Raw genomic sequence first — 14,507 nt, 5'->3', positions numbered from 1 at the left:
TTCAGTTGTGACGAAGGACAACTGAAAACAATGGAGCAGTTTAGTTGCAACTAATTTTAAATCCATACCTTTCAATGGGGCATATAGCCTGACCTTATACATATGGAATGATTTTAAAAAAATCCTGCCAGTTCAAGACCAGAGTTAAAGCTGTTGGCTCAAGCTCCACAAAGCCGGGAAATTGGAAGCTTAGCCTGATGCTTTAACGATTGTGCCCAGTGATCAGTGATGATATTGTGCAATCATCAAATTGTGCTTGCTTTCAACTTACCCTCCATGCACCCACACTTTCCACTGGACTTTCAGGCCCAAATCCAGATGAGGATGGAGTGCCTGGGACCAGCAGAGATACCCCACGTTGTCCTGGTCCTGTACTGCCTTATGATGGCTACTCACAAAATGCAATTTATCTAATTATTCCCAGCTCTCTAACTTCTCTCTTCTAACTCCTAAACCTCAGCAATCTTAATTGCTTAGTCTTAATTTTTACAATGGGAAAACTCCTATGCCAGTATAATTAGCATGGTGGTTTGTTTAAAATTCCACAGAAGGAAGCTAGCATGCCAACAGGTGCAGTTTTGTTGCCTCCCTCGCTATATACACACATTCTGATTTTACCAGCTCCCTGTCACAACACTGGGGGACTCTGAACTTAAGGTAATAATTATGGGCATGCTGAACTTAAGGTAATAATTATGGAAATAACTATAAGCAGAGGACAAAAACAGATGTGTCAAGTATCCACACATTAAACTCCAATTCTTTTATTATTACATTTTTATCCCAACTTTCTCCCTCAAGGATACTCCTCAAAGTGGCTTACATGATTCTCATCACCTCCCTGTTTATCTTCACACCAGCTCTGTGGTGTAGGAGAGACTAAGAGAGAGTGACTGGCCAAACGTCACCCAGTGAGCTTTATAGCTGTGCAAGGATTTGAAACCTGGGCTCACTGTTGCAATTCCAATTCTCTACCAAATATACCATAAATATATACTGGCTCTCTCTTTTGAGATGGATCATTTGTCCTTTTGGAACTGATTATGATTTGTACAGAAGACTCCTCCAGTTCTTGCCAGTCTTCCTGTTGTCCTCTTTCTGTGTATGTCACCCTCTTCTCCCTCTGCAATCACTTCTCCCCATGGTGGACTATTAATTACGGCATACCAGGCACATCCCTAGTGGGGCAAGTTGGAGGAGGGGCACAATTGAGCTGCTCTACCTTCGAAGCTCCAGGTGCAATCTTTCGTACCTTCCCTGTGCCCCACTTGGACTCCATTTCTGAAGACAGAATATCAGCATGAAGCCCTCACAGTTCTTTCTGCACCATGCAAAAAAGAACAGCAGGGATTGGGGCCCTCACATTGTATTTCTGCCATCAGAAAGACATCATAAGGGCACCAGCGCCCATTTTCCTTCCCCAACACAAGGGCAAGCAGGAGCCAGAGCCCTTGAGCTGTTCTTCTGCTTTCAGAACGGTAGTGCAAGACCCTGATCCCTCTGCTTCCTCCATCTGTGCCCTCTATTCCTCCCTATGTCCCCCATTCTCTAACGGCCCTTGTTTTATTGGACCACTTCTTTGGCAATGTAATTTGCAGATATCAACCCCACAATCTGGATAGGAACCACAACATAGGGTTAAAGCCCCCCTACCCCGGCAGCATTCTGGCTTCAGAATTAAACCAAGCATGCACAGTATAACTTTGGCCTATGTCTGAGATAGGCCAAAGTATCTTAGATAGCCCTGTGGCAAACAGCAAAGTGTACACATACTGAAACAAAACATATGTAGACCTCCTGTTAATCCAACTCTCCGATTACCTCAATGATGTAACTTCCCTCCAAGCATATTTTCTTTGTGATTAATACATATTTTGCCCTGTGACTCATTAATAACAATGTGAATCATACATCTACAAGTTGTAGTGGTGATCCTTACTTTCATTAACATACAATTTTGAGACACAGGAAGCATTCTAAACATCCTTGTGCACTTCTAATTATAGCACTTCTTTGTACAGGAAATTCTCTGTTGGCCATCTCTATGCGGTACCCTTAACACAATGTGGCATATTTGTCTGTCCACAGGATAAACTAAAAGAGAAAGTTTAATTGCTAGCAGGAAGTTGTGATTGTTTCTGCTCTTCACAAATGAATACATTCTTTGTGTGTATGATACACCCTGGACATAAACCTCCAGTTATGAAGGCTGTTGGGAGCAACCATGAATGTAAATGCACAGGCATCAGTGGGATAATACTAGTGATCAAAATACTATAGAGAGCAATGTACTCACAATAAATAATTTGTTTAATTTGTTGTGGCAGATTGTCACGTAAAATATGTAGAAAGAGACATTATTACGGACTGATTCAGGTTTTGCATAATGTTCCTACCTTTGCTCTAGGAATCCAGCATTAGAATTTAGGAATGCCAGTTTCATTCTCTGTACCAGTAATTTTATCTTAAAAATTGAATACTGATTGTAACTACTATACAAGCGGAGTCCAGTCATGAGCCTAAGCAAAGACAAAATTTCCAGTCTTATGTGTCCACATATTGTAACAGATACTTGCTGTGGTGTACTGTTTCATATATGTCCTTGCATCATTGGATTCTGTATTTGGTAGGAATATTAACATGACTGAAAAATAGTCACTGAAGCTGATTTACTTTGGATCAGATGATCTGAATATTACAGGGATGGACAACACATGACCCACGGGCTGCATCCATCCCCTGGAAAAAATGTTATAATTTTTTTTTAGGGGATAAATGGCATACATAGCACCATGGAGTACTTCAAAGGTCAAATTTAGCTTGTTTTCATTTAGCTTATTTGCACAGTTGCATTTTTTGGTTTAGCAGGTGGAGTATAGCGCTGTTGGATGGAAACACACACACATACATGCGCGCGCGCGTGAAGTGAAATAATTTAGCCAAAAAAAGGATGAATGTTGATACATAAGAATGTCGAAAATCCCGGATGAATTTTATGAATGCCAGCACTCGTTATTGTATGCCCGTACTTCTCAAAGGGAACCAATGTGAAGCAAGGCGCATGAATTTATATGACATCTCAGTGCATAGCTTTGGCCAATTCAACTTGCAGGCTTCAGAAAGATCCATAACTGTAGGCAGAACCCAATGTGATGATAGTCCTTGTGTCTTCAAATGTGGGTTGTATTAAACTGGTTTAAAATGGGAGGTTGGGACAAGGAATTTTAAGGGAAAAAGCAATGGACAGGAGGAGAGAGCTGAGTCATTTCTTTTTCTTTGACTCCTTCATCACTTCCCTTACTTGCTTTTTCCCTCCTAAGTGGGCTCTTGGACCAGAAATAAGCACTGCTAAAAGGAAAATGGATAAGGATGGGGGAAAATAAGAAGAGCCCTGTTGGATCAGACTACAGGTCTATCTGATTCAGCATTCTGTTCCCACAGTGACCAACCAGATACCTATGGGAATTGGAGGGGAAAGATGGCAGGAAAAGGGGGGATTCAGCACTTCTTTACTGCCCCACCATTTTCTGTTTGAAATCCAGCATGCATGTATGCACTGCCACCCACTTTTATACTTACATTTGGAGACATGGAGTTGCTGCTATCACATATAGACCTGCCCTATATCCAACCATGAACCCTGATGGATGATGTTATTCTCATTCTCCTCTTCCGTTTGGTTGATCAATAGAATTTGGGAATGTATTTGCCACATAAAAGTAAGTATGGAAATCAGCTTCTCTGATAACACTATTTGGCAACATTCTCATTGATAACGCTTAAGAGCTTTGTTTTGCCTTAAACATTGTGTTTCTTTGTTTTGTATCTTTATGGTAGGCATGATTGGAGCCAGTGTGAAAGGGCATAGCTTGCCCTGTGAAAACCAGCCGATAACATCCCGAATTGCTGTGATATGTGGGACATCTTCATGCCACATGGCGGTAAGTTGGCGGCAGGATTTTGATGCCAGTTGCATAAATCTGGCTGATGAAAAACTGACCTTTTAGCACCTCTTTTAATTTCCTTGCCCTTGCCTGTTCGTATGTGTCCTATGTATTATGGTAACTCTATCATTACCTTCAGAGATTCGTTATATATCACCATGCATTTGCTATCAAGAAGCATCTTTAATAGTAGTAGAAATCAATACTTGGGGGTGGGGGGACAAAATGTAAAAGGAAAGTCAGAAATTATTCTACTGTGACTTCAACTGGGCATTGTGAAATCGGAGCTGGAGACGCTGGCTTTGAGTAACCCATGATGTGCATGTCACTAATGTATAACGGAGTACTCGGTGTCTTTAGAAAAGCCCCTTAGACCTTCATCTCCCCCACCTCCTCACTCAATCAATATAAATCCATCTTGCTCTGAGAGCCCTAATGATCTATAGAGTTATGAGAGATGCATTGTGGCTCCAAAAGAGCCCAGATAAGCAATTTTTGCTTTGATAATTTTTCTCACTGAATTAGTGGGAAAGCTTTTTCCTGGGATTGCAATTAAAGTTTAGTGTCTCTCTTTTTAAAATTAATACCTTAAAAAAAAAAAGTATAAGCCTGAAAGCATGCCATTGTCATGACTACCTCTCTTGGTCATTTTTGCTCCATTTAAAGCATGTTAACTTACTTACGTAAACTCAATCATTATGTGGGATTTGACAAAATAAGCATATGCAGAAAAATAAAGCACATGTGCGTTCTTCACAAATGAAAGTATATACCTGTTTGTATACATTTTTTCTACACCAGTATGATATCTGTGTCAGAAAAACGTATTTTGTGAAGTAGCCCTCAGATGCGAAACACCTGCCCCAATGTTAGGCAGAGTTTACTGTTGCTTTTGCCCTTTGCTCTGTAAATTCATGCATATAAAGACCACAGCAGCAACAAATGTATAACACAGTGATGTGTTTTTTACAACAGCAGTTTAAAGTGTTAGTTTTTAGTTATTCAGCAAAGCATTTTAAGTTAGCAGTATAGAAGTGTATGCTGTAGCATGAGTTCAAGTGCTTAGCTAAATGGGAATTTGAACATAGATGTTGCCATTTTTGCTGATCCCAGTGTGTTGTGTGAGGTATTGTTGTGATGTGACATGGGTGGGACAGAGACATGACAGAGGTGCATACAGTTATACATGATATGGAGGAAGTAGATAGGGAGGTGTTTTCCTTCTCTCATAATACTGGAACCCCGTGTCATCCATGAACTTGATTTACTTGAATAATGGGAGATTCAGAACAGATAAAAGGAAGTATTACTTACACAGTGCACAGTTAAACTATGGAATTCACTACCACAAGATGTAGTAATGGCCACCAACTTGGATGCCTTGAAAAGGGGATTAGACAGATTCATAGAGAGTTCAGCTATCAGTGGCTACTGGTCATGACAATGGCTATATATTACCTCCAGTATCAGAGGCATTATCCCTCTGTGTAACACAAGCGGGACAATGCTTTTGCACTCCTGTCCTCCTTTTGGATTTCCCATAGGCAAACAAAATGCTGGACTACTAGGTCATTGGTATGATCCATCATGGCTCTTCTTACGTTCTTATGATGGGCAAGCTCTCTTGGACTCAATTTGGGATGAGCCCAACCCAGATGAATTGATTTGGGCTCAATGTGTTGCCATATCCACTTCCTGTAGCTCAGCGGTGGTGCAAGCTCACGCGCTGGCTGAGATGGAAGAAAAGCTGCCTCTGCCTGTGGTCCCTCCAGCTGGTGTGACCCCCATAGATACTCCCATCCTGCCCTCTGGCTTGCTGTGGGCTTTCTGAAGAGCTGTGTCTGCTGGCGAAAGCAGTTGGCATGGCTCTTCAGATAGTCTCCCAGTCTGAAATGCCCTTCCTCAGAGCCAGGCATTGACTGGGAAGGTGTCTAAGCAGATTACCTGTGCTTCAGGTGATCTCCCAGGACACCTCTCCTTCAGAGCAGCAGCCCATCCTCTGTTAGCTCTGGCTAAATAGAGGACTAGGTAGCTGCTACAGAGGAAGAGGTGTTCTGGGAGATGGCTTGCAGCACAGGAGATCTCCTAGGACACCTCTCCAGCCAGGCCATGTCTGGCTCTGAGGAAGGACCTCTGCAGGGCCAGGCTGTTGAGAACGGACAACTCTCTAAAGAGCAGCGCTGGCTGCTTTTGCGGTCAACATGGCTCTTCAGAGAGCCTGCCCACCCTTTGCCTCAGTCTGAGAAGGTTCTTCGAGCGAAGGTTCTCTGGAGCAGCCACCTGTCCTCTTGCCCTGAGAACCCTCTCAGAGCGAAACAGAAGGTGGGTGGCTGCTCTGGAGAGCCCCACCAGCTGCTCTCCTGCTGCGGCATTTTGCCACAGCGAGCAAACAGGGCTGGCAGGACTCTCCAGAACGCCCACCAGTGCTGCTGCCTCACGCCAGCAATGCAGCAGCATGGAGTCCTCCTGGTGGGGGATCATGCAGTTTGCCACTCCTCCTCTTAGGCAAGCCGCTCTCAGCCCCACCCCACCTGTAATTAGGATTACAGGGTTGTTGTAAGAATCATAAGATAACGTGACAGTCTGTGGAGTGCCTTGCACACTCTACAAAGCACTATATAAAGGCTTTTAAAGATGATGATGAGTTTTGTCCTATAAGAGGCAATGGCATCAAGAGCAGAGTGAAGTAGTTTGCACAAATAATAGCGATAAATTAGATGCTGCTAATGCTCAGGAATTCACTTAGGAGTTGGCATTTTCTGTAATAGATAACTGAACACACTTCCAAGTGAACATGTATAGGGTTGCACTGTGGTAGACCTGTTCCTGTTTCAGAATGTAACTACTCTTCCACCTTATTTCATTGTCAAAGGCAATGCAATTTCCCATCACTGGACAACTAACAAATCTAGAGCTGCTCCGGAATGAATATATGAAAGGCCTTTGGTTGAAGCACTCTTTTTATCTGTACCTGTTTATGCTGTGCCGACCACATAGGGCAATTGTGTGTGCCTTCTTTTTAATGAGATGTATATGCAGCTGCAGTTGGTTGAAATTAACTGTACCTTTTTTAAATTAGGGCCATAAAATGTAAGTTTATTATCCTCCATGTTTTTGTTAGAAATCTCTTTTTCTTTTTCTCCTTCTCTTTGTACCAAGGGACCCCGAGGGCAATAGAGATGAATCATCAGGTTTAATTTAATGCAGTGGGAGAGAGACCTGTGTGGTCAGACTGGCATAAAGAAAATGCCTTTGATCTGTTTCAGGTGCACTGAGCTCCAGCGAGCCAGCAACAATAATATCTTTGTGAGATGATCAGAGTAGAGAGTGAAGCAGAGGTGTGGGGGGGGGGCGGGGGGGGGGCTGGCCTGTATGGAAACTCAAGGCTCTCCTTTGTTGTGGCTCTGGCAAACGAAAAAGTCAACTGTCAGGAGAAATTCAGCAAACATAAAGCAGGGTGAAAGTGCAATGGTTGAGTAGTGGGTTTCTTTCAAAGGATCATAATAAGAAAGCATCCAAAGTAATTTGCCTGGTTACTTTATTTTCTAACAAGTGGGGGTGAGAAGTGGGATAGAGGAGGAGAAAAGGGTTGCAAGGAGTGGTGTAGGCATTCTATGAATCAGATGAGTTGGCCTTCAGCAAGGGCATGTGCTTGTGAAATTACACAGATGCTCCACTGCCTTTTTTTTGTTTTTTAAATCTAACCATGAAATCTTTGGAAGTGAAATAAAAGGCTTTAGTTGGTCATGCCTCTGGTATTTCAAGTGGTACAAAAGTCAAGTGGCCTTGAACTGTGCTTGGAGTCTATGTTTGGAAGGGAGTGGGGAGGATATAGCCTGGAGTATGGAATGTTAAGGTAAGCGGGAGTTGAAGGACCATGCAATGATAGTTGGGGTAGTGGTGGGAATTTTGTCAGTCAACAGCTGGAAGAGGGATAGGGTGGAAGGTAAATGGCTTTGGACCTGCCTATCTAAGGGACTGCCTGTCTCCCTATGAATCTGCCCAAGTACTAAGATCTGCAAGAGAGGCCCTTTTGAGGGCACCATTACCCACAGAGACCCATTTGTTGGGTGTGCATGAAAGGGCTTTCTCCTGTGTTGTCCCCAAATTATGGAATGCAGTCCCTCAAGAACTATGATTGGCTCCCATTCTCTTGGCCTTTAGAAAGGGTGTAAAAACACATCTTTTCACTTTAGCTTTTTAAAATGTGTAGTTTTAAAAAATGTTTTAATCTTCTTGTTTTATTGTTGCAAGGTTTTGTTGTTGCAGATTGTTGTACACTGCCTTGATGGCTTTTTAGCAGATAAGGCAGTACATAAATATTAATAACAAATAACATAAATAAAAAAATAAGAGAGGATTAGCTGGGTGGGAATTGATTTAATATATTAACAGTTCTAATCACATTCATCCCAGACGTCAGTTTACTGTGAATTTTTTTTCCATTCTTCCTGAAATAAACTCACTTTCTGTTCATAACTGTCAGTGAAACTCATGCTTAAAGGATTTGAACACTTACCCAAACACTTGCCTGAATTTTGTTGTACTGTTGTTATACAGTGGGTGTTTCCAGATGGAGGGCTTGTAGCACTAACAATCAAAAGGCATTATGCAGCTATTCTGTCTTTTTTTCCTTAATGGATTTTACTGGTTAAAAAAAAGACAAAAGAAGCAGTGAGAACACTGAAAAGCTAACAATTGAAGATCAAGATCCCCCATAAAATTCTGTGAATGAGGCAGTGTGATTGTACAATAAAGGCTCATCTGGAAGCACCCAGTCTTTTTCCTTTTCATTGCTTGTATTTTTAACTTGATTTCAAAATAAAATTGCATGTTAATTAGTGTAGTTCATCTCATCCCTCCCTGCCTTATTATTCCGAGATACACTAAAGTAAGTAAGACCAAGTACTGTTAGGGATGGTCTCTATGATAGTAATACCAAACAGAGAAACAGCAATATTGCTGGGGGCTGGGAGTGACTGTTTCCTTTCCCAACACCCAGTGATCTCTAGAAGTTTAAACATCCTTATTCCTGCATGCTGACATATGCGGGGGGAAAGGGTTAATGTTTGCGTGTGCACATATGTGCATACACAAGTGCGGCCCCTGGCTCCGCATCACCCTCAAGGGGAAAAAGGTTGTGCATGCCGTCATAGATAGTCATCTTAGAAGAGGCATTCCTTCCTATGTGAGAGAAAGGGAGGAATGCCTCTTTTGAGATGGTGCTTGCCATCTCCAGTTTTTATTAAAAGCAATTATTTATAAAAGAATCTTGTGCCTGATTAATCAGGAGCACCTTTTAGTTTTTAAATGCGTTTGCCAATTAATCTGTTTAAATGTTGCCTTTAGTCAATTTTAAATGCCTTATCCCAAATATATAAAGGCTACTGAGTAGCCTTGAATAAGTCTCAGCTTAACCTTCTTCATGGGAATATTTCATTTTTTCTAAGTAGTTGATACATTTGTACTCTTCTCTCCCCTATGTGTCTCAGGACCAATCTACATGGATGATTTAATGCAGTGGTAGAGTGCACTGGGGGTTGTTTGGGACAGAGGTCACTGTCGCCAATCCTCCGTCATCCCACAGCATCCATCCCCAAAATGTGCATTTTTGGAAAGTCCTTTTACTTGGGTCCCCCCCCCCCTTAAATGCAGCTCTGGAGCAGTTCCGCAGCAGTTTGTCCTGTCCCCCCACATTAAAACCTGGGTGTGCCTCTGTGACCTGCAAGTGATGTGGTCAAGGGGTGGGGCCGCCCTCCCCCCCCATTCCCTCTTTTTCCCCATTTGCAGTAGAGCTGCTTTCACAATAAAAGGAGGCAGTAAATTTGCCTCCTTTTCCAATTCATAATAGCAGAAGAGCTGTTTCATTCACAGTAGTGAAGTAGCCTGTTTCTGTGTATTGCACAATAAAGAATACACAGAGCTGAAGGAGAAAGGACATCCAGTAGCAGGAGCCTGCAGCCATGGTATTTTGCAGTCACGTTATTGTGATACACCTACAACTTCGCAGTGGTGCAATACGCCTACATCTAAGGTATACCCTGAAGGCAAGGCGAGAGGGCAGCCAGCCTCGGTATTTTGCAGTTGCAATACACCTGCAACTTTGCAGTAATGATACACCTACAACTTTGCAGTCATGTGATACACAGGCAACTAAGGGATACCCAGAAGGGAAGGAGAAAGGGCAGCCAGTACAGCAAGGGAGCATGGACAGGGCTGGGAACCAACCTCCTCAGTCATGGAATCGCGTTGGGTCTCCCCTTCAGAATAACACAGCAGTTTGCTTTTTCCATTCACAGATAGGAGCCGCTGATTAATTGATGTCTCCCCTTCGGAATAGTCCCGTGTATGTGATTTTTCCTGGTGTTTGTGGGGAGGAGGAGGAGGCTTAGTTTGGGTTGGGGAAGCGGAGGCAGTAGCAGTAGCTGCTGCTGCTGATTCCAGAGCACTAGCAGAGGGGGACAATTCCAGCCCTTTCCCTCCATGCAGAACCTAGGTGCCTCCTGTCTACCCGCCTGTCAGTCTGCCCCCGGCCTTCAATATTGCTGGTTCACAATTGACAGATGCGAGCGGGAGAGGTGTAGGGCAAACTATCCGACCTTACTCATCTCTTCCATCAAACCTCCCTGAGCAGCGGAGCATGGAGAGGGGCATGAGCAAGCCTTCCTCACTGGCTGAGCAGCATCTATGGGGTTGACGACTTCACTTCTACTAGTGGGACTCTGCCCATCCAATTGCAAAGTAAGGTGGATTAAAGTGCAGTTTGACCCGTGAAAAGCGGGTCTTAAGGTAGTGCTTATGCCGCATTTTTTGCTTCGTGTGCCTGTGATGGACCAAAAGTGATTTCATGAAAATCCGGATAATACTGGAAGTGCTTCTCATTCTGTTTCCATGTAGATGCCCCCTCATAGACATAGGCTGGATTCCCAGGAAGTTTCCAGTGTGTAGGTACTGTCCAGATCCCATTCTAGCTCTTTTGATGCTCCCTTGGAATTGCCCACAAGCCGCAATTGTGCAGTGATTCTCAAATTGCATGTACGTATGTTGGTAAAGCTTTGATTAAAAAACATAACTGATTCACTTTCATCCAGGCATCTGTGGCTGCGTTGTTGACTGGGTGGATGCGGAGCTAAACTTTGTCTTTCTGCTGGATGAAGTAACTGTGAGCCCCTTTTCTGCCATCCTCTGAGATCAAATCCTTAACAGTTTTTTTTTAAACCCACATATTTAAGCACGATGATACACAGTGGTTTCTCATTTGTCTTCTAATGTTTAAACTTGCTGAACTTGTCTCTCTTTTTATCATTCTGTGTTTTTTTTTAATGGAATGTTATTGAAGGATATAATTTGCTTTAATTGTTGCAATCTGCCCCGAGTGGTGTATATGAAGGGTGGTGTGTACATATTTATATATAAGTATGTCATTTCATGTATATATATTTTATATGTATATATGTGTGTATAGACTCATGTAATTTCAGTAAATTCAAATTCTTGGGATTCTATTGAGAATCCACATGTTCTGCTGCCTCTCAAGTCATGTCAGAACTGATGCTGAGAAACAAGAAAGCACACACATGATTTTTTTAATTGCTTTCCTGAACTTTTAAAATGCAGTATTTTTGTTAACTGCAAAAGAATCTGCTTACTGCAGAACATCTGTGCACTCTCCAACTTCAGGAAGGGGGGCTATTCTCTCTGCATTCAAAAAGGAGGTCAAGACACATCTTTTTAACTTGGCTTTTAAAATTGGTATTGCGTTTTTTAAGGCTGCTTTTAGTGTTTTATTCGTTGGATTCAGAAAAGCAGTATAGACATACCATAATAAATAAATAAGTTTTAGTAAGGATAAAGGGTGAGAGATTCAAACTATCTTTTTGATGAAAGGTTGAACCCATCTGCCCTGGTACATCAGGCTTACTGGGGTCAAGGAGAGATGTTCTTGCTATTTCCCTTGATTGTACAAAACAGTAATTTCCACTGTACCTGGATTTGTCATCTTTACTTTACTTTAGACAGGCATATTCCTTCCTACCATAGGTTGTGTGTCCTGTGATCTCCTGTTCTAACAATAAGTATAAACAGATATGAAAATAAAAGTTCATTTTTAAATGTTCTTTTTGTTTAATACAAGAAATCTAAATGCCACATTCAAACTAAAAAGAAAACATGGTCGGCTCTTGTCCTTAAGGAGGGGAATGACAAATTAGAAAGTGAGAGTGAATGAGAGAAAATAAATGAATGCAAAGGAGTGAATCAGTGTTGTGCATTTAATACTGTTTTCATCACATTTTTTAAAGAACTTCTTGGATTAACCATACCAGAATAAAATTACTGCAGAATAAGTTCAATATGTTCACTAGCTCAAGATTACTGGATTTGTATGTCCGGTCAGAGGCTAGGTACATAGAAAACATGCATCTGTTTTTAGTTTGTGCAAATCCCTTACATACATCCTATGGTGAGTGGTTGATGATTATGTGATCGTTTGCAGAAGACTACATCTGCACATGATAAGGAGCAGTGTCAGCATAGGAATCCCGTGTGACACAGCATTCCTAATCTTATGATATAATTTTAAACATTTATTTCTTACGCTTGTATCCAGCCCTTCTCCAAGGAGCTCAGGGTGGCATATAAGGGGCCTTATTACGACCCTGTAAACAGCTTTCTTTCTCTCCCGAGTTTCATACTCTTTATTTTGTAAAACCCCATTATGTTTTCCCAAGTGTGTGTGTACGAAGTTCACACTGACACAGGCAGAAATTGGCAATTATTAAATCATGCAATTTAAACTTGCACTCCATCCAACTCCTGAATTAGATTGATGTTTTCAGTTTGGGGATGCTGACATTTGGCCTGAATAACCTGAGAATTTATTTGTTGTGTGATTTTATCTTTTCAAATCGTCTTCTTCCAGATCAACAGGACAGGAGAACTGAGGGATTGCTTGGTTGAATCTGTATATTATAAATATCCTAAAAGGTTTCCAATTTAGTTCAAAGGGATGTCCTTTGCCTGGTTTTGTTTGTTTTAAAAAACCAACTGCAAGCAAATGTGCATAGTCTGACTTGGTTCATCGTTTTCTCCCAGCAACTAGCATGCATAAAACAGTGCTGTTTTTGCTCCACAATATCCACCCAAGCTGCCAGCTTTGTTTACACAAATAGAGTCTGGAGCACGTTTCCAGCCTCAGAGCTTGCACAGTACGTGTCCTTTGCAGAACATCCTGGGGTGGAGACCGCAGAGGCATGCTGGCTCAAAGTGTTCCTACAGGCTGATCTCTGTAATCTCAGTGGGAGCCAGACCCAGCTAGTGGTTTCAGTATATGTTGGCTGCACTTCGAGGGCAGAACATGCCACATAGTTAAAGCATCAGACTCCTTGAATCATTCTTGCAAAGGAGTCTTTGGCTGTGCTGGGAAATGTCTGCACAGAGGCGAAACTCAGCACACCATGCTGCTAGACTTGTGTCCTACATTCAGGGTTTTGTGTAGCACGCTAAGCAAAGTGCTTTCAGGAAGAACATCCAAAAGCTGCATTCTGCATTTTCACCTTGTGCTCTTCAGCCACCATTGGCTCTTCCACTTGCGTTAGGGAGATGAAACGTGCACTCTCCAAGGGGATGGAGCCTAATGCCCTGGGCAATGGATCTCTCAGCCAGCTGGCCATAACCCAGCAGTTTGCAAAGGCAGCAATTTGTACTTCTCCAGATCAGTGGAGAGGGGTGGAGGGGGGTGAGGAGGTGTTACAGAGAAATGAAAACAAAAGAAAGCAAGACACCATATAAAGATGTGAAATGAACAATGAAAACTAAAATGATTCAAACTCCATCTTCCTGCAATTTCATAGAATCATAGAATAGTAGGGTTGGAAGGGGCCTATAAGACCATCGAGGCCAACCCCCTGCTCAGTGGATCGTCTTCTATCTTAAGGCAGGTTCATGGGTGGCAGAACGCATGTTCTAATGTGGGGGTGGGGATAACTATTTTCAATCTGAACAGTTGCCTAGTTATTTAATTCACCTGAAACAATGGACTTGAACTTTTCTGTGGTTTCAGACAGACAGAATCTTACAGAGGAACATGATCAGTAGCATGTTACCATTACAGAAATTAAAACATTTGGACACTTCTTCAGGGGTATAGCTTCTCTCCTCCTAACAGATGGTGGGGAGATGGATAAATAGCATGAAAAGGTAACACTTGAACTACACAATGCAGGTGGATGTGTTGTCATTGCAGACACAACTGTCTGCAAGTTCAAGTTCACAAGTTCAAACAACAATTTCAACCTTAGAACTGTTTCAAACTTTACTTTTTTTTAGTCTCCATGAAGGAATAAGTGTGAATTTGATAGCATATAAAGGGTGGCATGAGTATATCATGCATTGTGTGTATGCACAGTAAGCACTGGCTGCCATCTCTGTGCCCACAGCAACAAATGCCCTTCAAATGTTCATCCTCTTTTGCCTACATGGAGAAAGACGTAATATAGAAGCTGTCCTCAAGATCAACAAAATGTAGGAGCAATCATGCACAAAACCACCCCCTTAACTCTACTG

General features: G+C 42.2%; 1 protein-coding gene across 2 annotated transcripts in view; it reads left to right on the top strand.

The window, feature by feature from the left end:
- Window positions 1-14,507, top strand: part of FGGY (FGGY carbohydrate kinase domain containing) — a 224,942-nt gene that overhangs the window by 109,207 nt on the left and 101,228 nt on the right. For both annotated transcript variants that reach the window (XM_084852367.1, XM_084852368.1), the window contains one exon: window positions 3,838-3,941. In XM_084852367.1, the coding sequence (XP_084708493.1) occupies window positions 3,838-3,941 (104 nt within the window). The remainder of the gene's footprint in view (window positions 1-3,837; window positions 3,942-14,507) is intronic.

The sequence above is a fragment of the Heloderma suspectum genome, chromosome 4 (genome assembly GCF_057233095.1).
Source record: "Heloderma suspectum isolate Gila_16-S chromosome 4, 16-S_ref, whole genome shotgun sequence".
In the NCBI taxonomy this organism is placed as follows: domain Eukaryota; kingdom Metazoa; phylum Chordata; class Lepidosauria; order Squamata; family Helodermatidae; genus Heloderma; species Heloderma suspectum.
Note: the sequence above shows the minus strand (reverse complement) of the source record. Positions and strands in the feature narration are given on the sequence as shown.